Source organism: Phragmites australis, chromosome 18, assembly GCF_958298935.1.
Source record: "Phragmites australis chromosome 18, lpPhrAust1.1, whole genome shotgun sequence".
Classification (NCBI taxonomy): domain Eukaryota; kingdom Viridiplantae; phylum Streptophyta; class Magnoliopsida; order Poales; family Poaceae; genus Phragmites; species Phragmites australis.
The window spans coordinates 3,443,029-3,453,403 of NC_084938.1; the positions used below are offsets into that span (position 1 = coordinate 3,443,029).

The 10,375-nt window shown below is 41.2% G+C and overlaps 1 protein-coding gene across 1 annotated transcript; it reads left to right on the plus strand.

The window, feature by feature from the left end:
- The first annotated feature begins 3,837 nt into the window (after positions 1-3,837).
- On the plus strand, positions 3,838-9,883 carry LOC133899669 (protein PAF1 homolog). The gene is made up of 12 exons (XM_062340697.1): positions 3,838-4,905; positions 5,671-5,739; positions 6,770-6,877; positions 6,967-7,153; positions 7,240-7,319; positions 7,434-7,553; positions 7,815-7,920; positions 8,179-8,265; positions 8,350-8,418; positions 8,503-8,577; positions 8,675-8,827; positions 9,361-9,883. The coding sequence occupies exons 1-12, from the start codon at positions 4,163-4,165 to the stop codon at positions 9,469-9,471; spliced, it is 1,908 nt and encodes a 635-aa protein (XP_062196681.1). The 5' UTR covers positions 3,838-4,162; the 3' UTR covers positions 9,472-9,883.
- Positions 9,884-10,375: the final 492 nt, after the last annotated feature.

A 10,375-nucleotide genomic window follows, 5' to 3' on the forward strand; every position in this document is an offset into this window, starting at 1 on the left:
CACTTCCGTTCATGGTGATAACTCTCCCTTCTCAAGGTTCTTTGGATGGCCATGTTGGATTCCTTAACCTCCATGGTGGCAAGAGCAACCACAAGTAGACAAAATTTCAACTTCTCCTGCTATTTTATTGCTTGAGGTCGGATATAAAGTTTGATTACATATTTTTTCCTTCGATATCCCATCTAGGAACATAACTTGCGATATGTAAGATTGCCTCAAGGGTACCTATTTAGACTTGAGATCCACTTTTGGAAGCACCATCGATGCACTCATGGACCAAATTGGGTGTAGGGCAAAGTCAAGATACTGGTGACAATCTAGGTCCTTTTCTTTTCCCCCAACTGGGGAAACCATGGATATTTTCATATTATGATAAAATCACTAAAATGCTTTGTTATATCATAATATTGCAACCCCTAGTTCTACTGAAAATTCAAGATAAATTTATGCATTTAGTGTAACTTGCCATTTGGGAAGGAAGATGTCCTCTATGTTTATGCTCTGAGTGTAACACCCCAGGCGCCACAAAACCTAGGATGCTACCTAACTACATGTCTTACAGCTGAACTTAAAAAAAAAAACCAGCAGCACCTCCTTTGTATTTAGAGCAACACGGATGCAACGACATATAAAACAAGATATAAATTATAACACTCTAGCATTCATAATCATACTAACAGGAAAAGAGATAAAGAATAAGTTGACACATTTATCTCATAGAAGACGACAAGCACACTACGCTAAGGACGAAACTTTCTTATTTATGATAGCATGATAACATAAAAGTAAATTACTATGAAGTGTGCAACGTGCTGCTACTCCTATCCCCTCATGTCATGCATCAGATACTTGGAATGATTAAGCAAGGGTGAGATATAAAATCTCAGTAAGCAAACTTGTTTTGACAAGCTATTTATATCACATGTTGATTAAGCATCAATTGAATATATGACTTCTCAATACATAAAGAAGGTTAAGATAATATCAACAACATTAAAGAATAACTTCGAATAAAGGTCACAACCACATGTATAACTTCATATCCACAATAGCATATAAATGTTATTAACTTCCATGAATCTATATGAATGTAATGACACATCTTCTTTTACATCGCATCCCTCTTCGGGCAACATACGATATGTACCAATACGGTCGTGACTCCAAGATCACGACATAACTTCCAATGCATATGAAAATACAAGTGCACATGGTAGAAATATGCTGCAATTGTATTAAAGTATATCACCAATAATACCTCAACTTCATTCTCAAATCAAACAGTAACATAGTTAAGCAAGAATTGTAGCAATATAAAGATATACATAAGGCAATGATTAAACATGTTTAAATGTAAAGAATAGTACAGAGTTCAGATCATAGTTAATTTTGTCATGGTTCTGAAATAAAGGTGTAGGTGATGAAAATAACAAGTTAAAACAGAAGCAACACAACAACTACGTTTACTTGCCTTCAACCAGTGATAACGGTGAACTTCAAGTGTGACGAAGCACCACCACCTAAACACAAGCATAACTCAGCACCAACACTCCTCATAACATGCAAATACAGAATACAGAGTGCTCCTACGCTTGAAACCCTCAATCAAGCAAAACCAACAAAAAACAGCACAAACATATTCGTTCGACAGGAGCAACAATACTTCTCTTCTTCGTGTTTATTTTTTCACCACAGATATGATAACAAATAAATACATTTTAGGAGACTATAGAATGTGGGTTACAACTTTCATTGAGGCGACATAATTTCTCCATACCTCTAAGATCTCCTAAACGGCCTATCAAAACATCTCTGGAACATTATCATCAATTTCAAACAACAATCACTTAAAACTGATTATTTCTAGAAATACTCATTGAAAAATTCTAAACTCTTGTGGACATGTAGATCATAAGACAAGCTTCAACTTTTATATAACTTGGATCTACATGAAATGTCATTATCATGGCCTCAAGCTCCAAACTTTCTGATGACAACAACATGTCAGACAGACAACTTCAGATAGTTATATCTCCTAAACCCCACGGGCAAAAAATAATAATAATATGAAATTCATACATAAGCTAGATTCACAGTTAGCTACAACTTTGGTATAATAATTTTTCTCAGAAAAGATCATAATGTGGCCTAAAGCATGACAGAAAAATGGACAACCGAACTCAACAATCCATATATGGAGTTCTCAACCAAAAATTATGCTTTTTACCAATCTGGAAAGAATGAGAAATCCTCTACAACCTCCTAATAATTTTCCAGAATTAATTAGACCAGGAACGTGCACTAATTCCACATTAAATAGACATTACCCAATCTGTGATTTCCAGAAACACGAGCAATCGGGGAAACGATGATTCCTCCAACTAAAACCCTTCTTAAACCAAGATCTAAACCACAAATTGCAATCAACCGAAGACAAAAACATATGAATTCATACCTTAGGGCACCATAACAAGCAAACCGCAAAAAAATCCCAAGCCCCAATCCCCCATTCCTCTCTTCCGTTCCTCCTTTTCCTTGCTACTCTTCCCTTGCTTATTGTTCTCCTCTTTTGGTTGGATTCCAAAAGCAGCAACAACACTAAGGCAGGGTAGGGAGGCGCCACAACACAGGGGAAAGAGGGGAGGGTGGCACAGTAGAGGAAACATAGGGCTTGGTTTTTACCGTGTGGAGGGGGAAAAGAGGGGGGGGGGGCTAGGCCTTTTGGGAGGGACTGAGCTAACCGGTTTAGACCTACCCTAGGTTATTTTTTTAAAAAAGAAATTCACTACTGCAATTTTGCTTCAATTCCTTCTTTTTTTCTTTTCCGGCGAGAGCAATTCAACACTGGAAACCTGAAACGATGACTTCCAATTTTTTCCAAAATTTTAGGACGTTACACTGAGTTGTTGGCACATGAGGCAGTTGTTGAAGGGTGAAGTCATAAATAAGAGCAAAGTTTTAACCTATACAACGAGAGATTTGTCTAGTTCTAATGCAAACCATTAGCGGTTTGAATTCGAACTAACACTAGCATTAGTGTAGTATAGTGATTGACCTTGTCCAACACAAAGTTAAATATCACACTCCTTTTGTTTTCTTCAGTTTCTTCTCAAAAGCAAAGCTGATGTCACCACACGCCACCCCTTAGGGCAGACCCAACGCAGACATACATGAACTTTAGCCATAGAAAAAAATTACAATCCACATAGGAATGATGCATCGAAACCACCACCACTCCCAATGCAAGCCACACATACCAATTTTCTCCTCGCTCTCCCATCACTTCCCCATTTTCTCCCTCTCCCCCACAATCCCTTCTCCCCTCGCTTTTCCATCCGACCACTGTCGCCCCTATGACCGCTGTTGACCTCGCTTTCCGGTAAAAATCCGGCTGGTTTCAGTCAAATCCGAGAGGATTTGAAGCCGTCGGCTTTGTCAAGCCTTGATTTCGCTCTCTATGAGCCGCACACCGTCACTTTCAACACCGGGCGAAGCTGCTATCACCGCCTCCAATCGAACCCCAACGACATCGCTCAAATCGGTTGCTGCAGCCTCAAATCAGTCATCACCGCCTCAAATCCTCAAATAGGTCTTCATTGCCATCTTAAATCTCGTTGTTGCCCCAAAATTGTTCCAAATCCATCTGACACAGCGCCGCCGTCACTAGGATGCAACCAAATCCGCTCATAGTCGTGCTCTTAACATGAAGAGCCTCCGTATGGATGATCATATATACTTTTTTTATTCTGGCTCTATGTGGACCATGACCACCCCTTTCTCCCCAAGCCTCCTTCCCCTCTGCAGCTCACACTGACACTAAATGAATACCAAACCTAAGTCGATTTGCCAATCCAAGCAAAATTCAGCCAAATTAAATCATACTTGGAAAAAATCCGGGCAGAATCAGAAGCACCTGTGGCAAAACGAACTTCCATCGCTCCCCCCCTGCTTCCTCCCCGCATCTGCTCCTAGCCAAATCGTCGACCACCTCGTGCGCTCCTGCACGCCGCCGTGTGGATCTGGTGGGTGGGTGTCGTAGGCTTCCAACGAGCGGTTCTAGGAGCTCCCGCGCCGGCGGCGGAGGAGGAGACGGGGGAGCGAGAGGTGGCCGTCGGATTCGTGAGCGGGGGTTAGGGTTCGGGGAAACCCTAGCCGCCGTGGGATGGCGTCGTACAGGCCGTACCCGCCGCAGCAGCAGCATCCACCGCCGCCGCAGGGCGGGTTCCCACCGCAGATGAACCCGTTCGCACCGCCGCCGCCGCCGCCGCCGCAGCAGCAGCAGCAGCAGACGCCTTACGGCCGGATACCGGCGCCGCCGTACCACGCGGCAGCGCCCCCGCCGCCGCCGCCCGGTCCACCGCCCCCGCACCAACCGCAGTTCAACTTCGGCCCCAGGCCCCCGCAGCAGCAGCCTCCGCCGCCTCCCCCGCAGATGTACTACCAGCCCCCGCCGCCGCCATACGGCGGGAACAGCAACCCGCCGCCTCCTCCCCCTTCAGCGCCGCCTCCACCGCCGTCCCCTCCCCCTTCGGCGCCGCCCCCGCCTCCACCCCTGCCGGTGCAGCCACTGCCTGCCCAGGCCCCACCACCTCCGAAGGAGCAGCAGCCCAAGGCCTCGCTGCCCAGAGCGGAGACGGATGAGGAGCGGCGCGCACGGAAGAAGCGCGAGTTTGAGAAGCAGCGGGTGGAGGACAGGAAGCAGCAGCAGATGATGCGCCAGACCCAGGCCACCATTCTGCAGAAAACGCAGCAGGTGCGTGCCGCGCAGCAGCCACAGAGCCGCCACCACCAGCCACCGGGTGTCTCCCGGGTAGCGGCAACTGGGTCTCGCCCAGCCTCAGTGCCGAATGTTGAGAGGTTCGAGAATCGGCTCAAAAAGCCAACAACGTTCCTCTGCAAGCACAAGTAAGTAGAACAAAGTTTTGGACTTTGCAAGTTCTAATTGGAGACAGTTTCAGTTCTTTAGGTCTTAAAAGTGTGTGTCTGCGCACAATTTTCATTCTCAGCCTGCTGTTGGGTAACATTTTGATTGGTCATGTACGCCTTAGGTGTGTAAAACTTGGCAACCTGAACAATAGCTAAATGCTTCAATCCTTGTTTAATGAGTGAGGCAGGCTGCCTATTAGAACTTTGTGCAAGATCATTGGTGGAATTGTAGCGGCATTAATATGCAAGGATCAGTCTTTCTTGAATTCGTTTCATACGTTCTGGGGGTTTTGTGCTGTAACTGGTTAATCTTGGTAGCTTGAGCTCATTAATGATGCTTTCTAATGTCATCTTTGGAAATATATGCTGTTTTCTCCGCTCAATGTACATTGAAAGATAAGCACTTCTGCTTAGTTCTGGTCAGTCATGGAGAATAGTGTATATAGATCGCCCTATTTCTTTGTTAAGACCTAGAAAGGGGAGCCCTTTCTTGAAATGGGCACATCAAGTCTTAGCAGAGTGGTCCTGAAAATATCACTCCACTATTAGTCTATTACCAATTGACAGTTTCCCTTCGAGAATGTATCTAACATATGTTTCTAGATTGGTACAAGTTTTGTGGAGCCTTAAACATAAACTAATTTGCATCAAATGCTCAATTCTTGGCATTCTTTGTCTATTTCGTTATTGTAACCATGAATGATCCTGTTTCCTTTTCTTTTCTTTTATTTTATGTTAATGCAGGTTTAGGAATGAACTGCCAGACCCAAGTGCTCAGCTGAAATGGCTGCCACTGAATAAGGATAAGGACCGGTATGCATTACTATTTGTGTACTCTCCTTTTCTTTTCTTTTTGTCAGATTGCTCTGTTCAGCTGCTACTTCTCCACTAGTAATTGGCATCTTTGGTGCAGTAGAAACCATATTTCAATGTTGCCTATCTACCTATACAAATGTTTTTTTTTGCTTGAAGATCATTTCAACTGACTTAATACTCCATTGTTTTTTATTTGAAGATAAACTTTATTGAATGATAGAGATCAATTACCTATACATCATAAGCAAAAAGCATAAAGTAGATCTAAGTCAGCATTGTTTTTTTTTTCTGTTGACAATGCAATGTCTTCCTTTCGCTATTGTAGAGTATAGCCAATTTTTTCAGTCATTGCATGACATTTGAAGAAAAGTTCCATGAGACCCCACATATTATCACTATGGAATTGTTAAAGAACACACATTCATCCCTGTTGCATTATTACGCTTGATATAATTTTGTGTGGGGATGGTTACTAGATTGATGTGAAGAATTAATTATAACCAGATAGGTGTTACTGGATTAATATGGGCAAATCCATACAGGGATGAAGTGAACATTCTTACTATCAGAGGGTCCTTTGGTGCCACTGTCAGGGACTAATCGTTCTCCTGACTAAAAAGAGAAATTTGTATTTACATTATTTCTGGTACTTATGTATATAGATGGTATCATGAGCTAGAGCTTCACAGGAAATGAATCTGATTAGTTGGTTGATATTTGGTTCCTTACATAAAGTCACAAATATGACCATTATTTTAGCTAACATAATCATGTGCAATAGCATGAGAACTTTACTGTTATTTGTTACAGATAGGTCCTGTGCCATTGCCATGTGATTTGCACTACTCTTAGTGTGTAGTTTGTCCATAGCCTTCTGCTCTCCTTTTCTTTTATTCGCATTTTACCGGAAGATTAATGTGTTGACTCTTTATATTTCTCTAGATTGTGCTTCACTCTGCATTTTGCTCTGAAATTTTTTCTGGAAGCAGCTGTGCTCACTCTGTTTTGCTGCATACTGCCTTTACAGATACACTAAATACAGGATCACTTCATTGGAGAAAAACTACATGCCTAAAATGATTGTCCCTGAGGATCTTGGGATACCTCTTGATCTACTTGATATGAGTGTATACAAGTAAGAGTTAAACTACCATATGTTCTCTCTCTCTCTCTCTCTCTCTCTGAAGATTCTTTCTAGCATCCCTAACTTATATGCCAAACAAGCCCTAGCCCTCCTTCTGTTCAGCCACCCATGGCTCCAGAAGATGAAGAGCTATTGCGTGATGATGAGGTCCTCACCCCTATTAAACCAGAAGGTATAAGGAAAAAGGGGAGGCCCACTGACAAAGGTGTTTCTTGGCTGGTCAAAACACAATACATATCTCCACTCAGTACTGATGCAGCCAAAACGGTAATGCCTAGTGGGTTTTCTGTGAACTTAGTTGCAGTTGATTCCTCCAATGATATATATTAAATAAATTCGCTTGGCTATTCCAGTCCCTTACTGAGAAGCAAGCGAAGGAAAGGCGAGAATCAAGGGAGGGTCGCAATGCTTTCTTGGACAATCTTAATGATAGGTATGGACTCCTTTCATTCACGTTCCTCTTTGGTTTGTAAAGGTTTTCTTGTGTTGCAGACATGGTGTCCTGGTGCAGTTGTTGACACTATGTTCCTGTTCATGTGTATATCAGAGATAAACAGATCAAAGCCATCGAAGAATCCTTCAGAGCAGCTAAAGCACTGCCTGTTCATCAGACTAAACATGGGATGCAACTTGACTGGGTTATGCCTTTGCTACCTGATTTCGACAGGTATTTACTTCTCAGATGTTGCTTTTGTATGTACATTTTTCACTCTTGACATCAGACATGCTGTACTGGCAATAATCTCATAATGTAGTCTACAAAATCATTATGGTTGGAAAAATGCATCTTTTACAGTAATTTGTGAAATTTCTCCTATTTTCCATTACTTTCCGAGGTATCACCGCACAAAAGTTTACCTTTAGATGCATATAGGCAGGTTAGAGAATTTATTTGATCTTAACTTGACCTTTTTGTTCGCCTATACAGGTACGAGGATCCATTTGTTATGGTGAATTTTGATGGAGATCCTACTGCTGATTCTGAGCAGTACAACAAGCTAGAGAGACCCGTACGTAATGAATGTGAATCCCGGGTGAGTTATATTTCCTCAAATTTTCCTCTCCCTTGTCTTCTAATTTAATTGCAACATATGCTAATATGCCCTTCCGATTTTGGTATATCTACAGTTTAGTAGGGTACTGCCGATACTGATATTTCATATTGATGCCTTGCCAATTTCAAGTAAAATTTGGACATGTATACTTCTGGACATGCCTCCAATATGTTAATGGTATCCCACCTAAATAATACCCTTGCATTTATTTGTGATGTTTCTATGTTTTCATGGCAGGCTGTGATGAAAAGTTTTAGTGTCAATGGTTCGGATCCTACAAAACAAGAGAAATTTTTGGCATACATGGCCCCATCACCGCATGAGGTATCTCTTCATCGCTGGTACATTTGTATTCAAATGGTGATCTATAAGACATCAATTTTATTGTAACTATTATGGTTTCTTCAGCTTGCCAGGGACTTGGATGATGAAAATGATGATATCCAGTACTCCTGGCTTAGAGAATATCATTGGGAAGTATGTGTTACTTTCTTACTTTTTGCGGTTTTGGTGGCAAAATACTCACCCATTCTACATACATATTCTTGTTTCATGATTCAGGTAAGAGGAGATGATAAAGATGATCCAACAACATACCTTGTCACATTTGATGAGGAGGAGGGTGCAAAATATTTGGTAACTTGTTATGTGCATACTGAATTAATTTTGATATATGAGAAATGATTCATTGCACATTAGTGTGAACATATGCCATTTTTATGCCCTTTTGCAGCCTCTTCCTACTAAGCTAGTTTTGCAGAAGAAGAAAGCAAAAGAGGGGAGGTCTGGGGATGAAATTGAGCATTTTCCAGTGCCTTCTCAAATTACTGTGAGCAGGATAGCTCGTGGTGGTATCATGGAACATGGAGAATCTTCTGGCATGCATGTATGGCTCGTTCTTCCTTATAGATGCTTTAATGAAAGCTAGCTGTGCAGTCAATTGTTATTAGCACTTCAAACAACATGCTACTTTTAGTTAAAATTAATAAATTATTTAAGCGGACAATCTTGTCAGCGACTGTGTGTAACTGCTGACTTCGTGCTATGACTTGCATTGTTACTCTTATCATTAGCACTGTTTTGTGATCACTATATTAGAGAATTATTTGTTCTCTTTCTTTTTTATTTCATGTTTTACACTAGAGGATACTTGTAAGAAACACAAGGTTACCACACACCGCTATTAATTATCAGTCTCTTGCTTCCTCATTAATTTTGTTTGTCTTATAAACCATCCTTCGTTAATCTTAGTGCACTTTAGGAAGGTGTAGTTATGTGGTTGTCCCTCTCCTAAAGAGTCAAAACCCTACAATGTCAAAACACTTTCTACCTCCGAAAACATGAAACAAAAAAGAATGGAGAAATATTTGGTTTTATGCATTACTTGTACCTTTTGACTCAAGGCTTTCTTCCTTGTAGGAGAATTTAAAGCGACATAGATCTCCCGTTGATGATGATCTTGATGAGCATCCAAAGCATTCTCGGGTAGAAGATATTGACCAATATAGCGGAGAAGAATATTCTGAGTGATTAATTGATAAATCGTTATTATCTTGTACCAACAAATTTGATCAGCACAAATGAAGCTCCAAAGATGTCATATGTATATGCTGTGGTGCCTTCATAAGTGGTTATAAGGTGCATGCTTGATGAAAGGAAAGAGAATGCCTGTCAACCTGAGTGCATTCGGGCAAGGACAGGTTTTTGAAGCGCAGAGTACGTGAAGCAAAGCTAAGTGGAACCGGACTTAAAAGACTTTGGTCTCCATAGTGATGGTAGGAAGTGTCACATCATTGTAAAGAAGTCAAGTCTTTGAAGTCTTGGAGTTCTCAACTGTTTGTTTTGATAAGAACACCATTTTTGCATCTGTTTTACTTTTTCTTTCCCATTTGATTGTGTAAGTACAACAATTTATTTATGTTAGGACGGACAGATTGTACTATGCTAGCCGTCTCATTTCTGGCGGGCATGATGATTTGCATATTAGAATTAGAAAGTTCATATTGTTATGCATTATGAACACCTAGTGAAGATTGAGCAGCATGGTGAGAAGAGTAATTGCAGCTGCTCCACATGTGATTTCAGGATAATAGTATTCTTTTCAACTTTAAAGCAAAAAAAGAATTGGAAAATGGATATGGTAGCCAAGTGTAACGTAAGAGGAATTATATTCTTTTCTAGTATAGAATGGTTTATTAGTAAGTCCTTTGTCTAAAATGGTGGAGAAGTATACGAGATGATGGGAGAGCAAACAGTTTTTTGTGATTCCTTTGTTGCAATTTTATTCCTGAACAAAATGGCCATGCTATGGTGACTATATGTTATCCAGGTATTAGCTGTTGATAATGCCTTAGTTGCAGTGATAACAGCAGTGACTTCTTCAGGCTTCAGCTGATATGCAGGAGATGACTGTTTTTATGATTGCTTCAGCTTC

Coding starts and splice junctions, on each gene's coding strand:
- LOC133899669 (XM_062340697.1), top strand. CDS start 4,163: ATGGCGTCGTACAGGCCGTACCCGCCGCAGCAGCAGCATCCACCGCCG. Junction 6,878..6,966: donor CTTGATATGAGTGTATACAA/GTAAGAGTTAAA, acceptor ATGCCAAACAAG/CCCTAGCCCTCCTTCTGTTC. Junction 7,921..8,178: donor GTAATGAATGTGAATCCCGG/GTGAGTTATATT, acceptor TTTTCATGGCAG/GCTGTGATGAAAAGTTTTAG.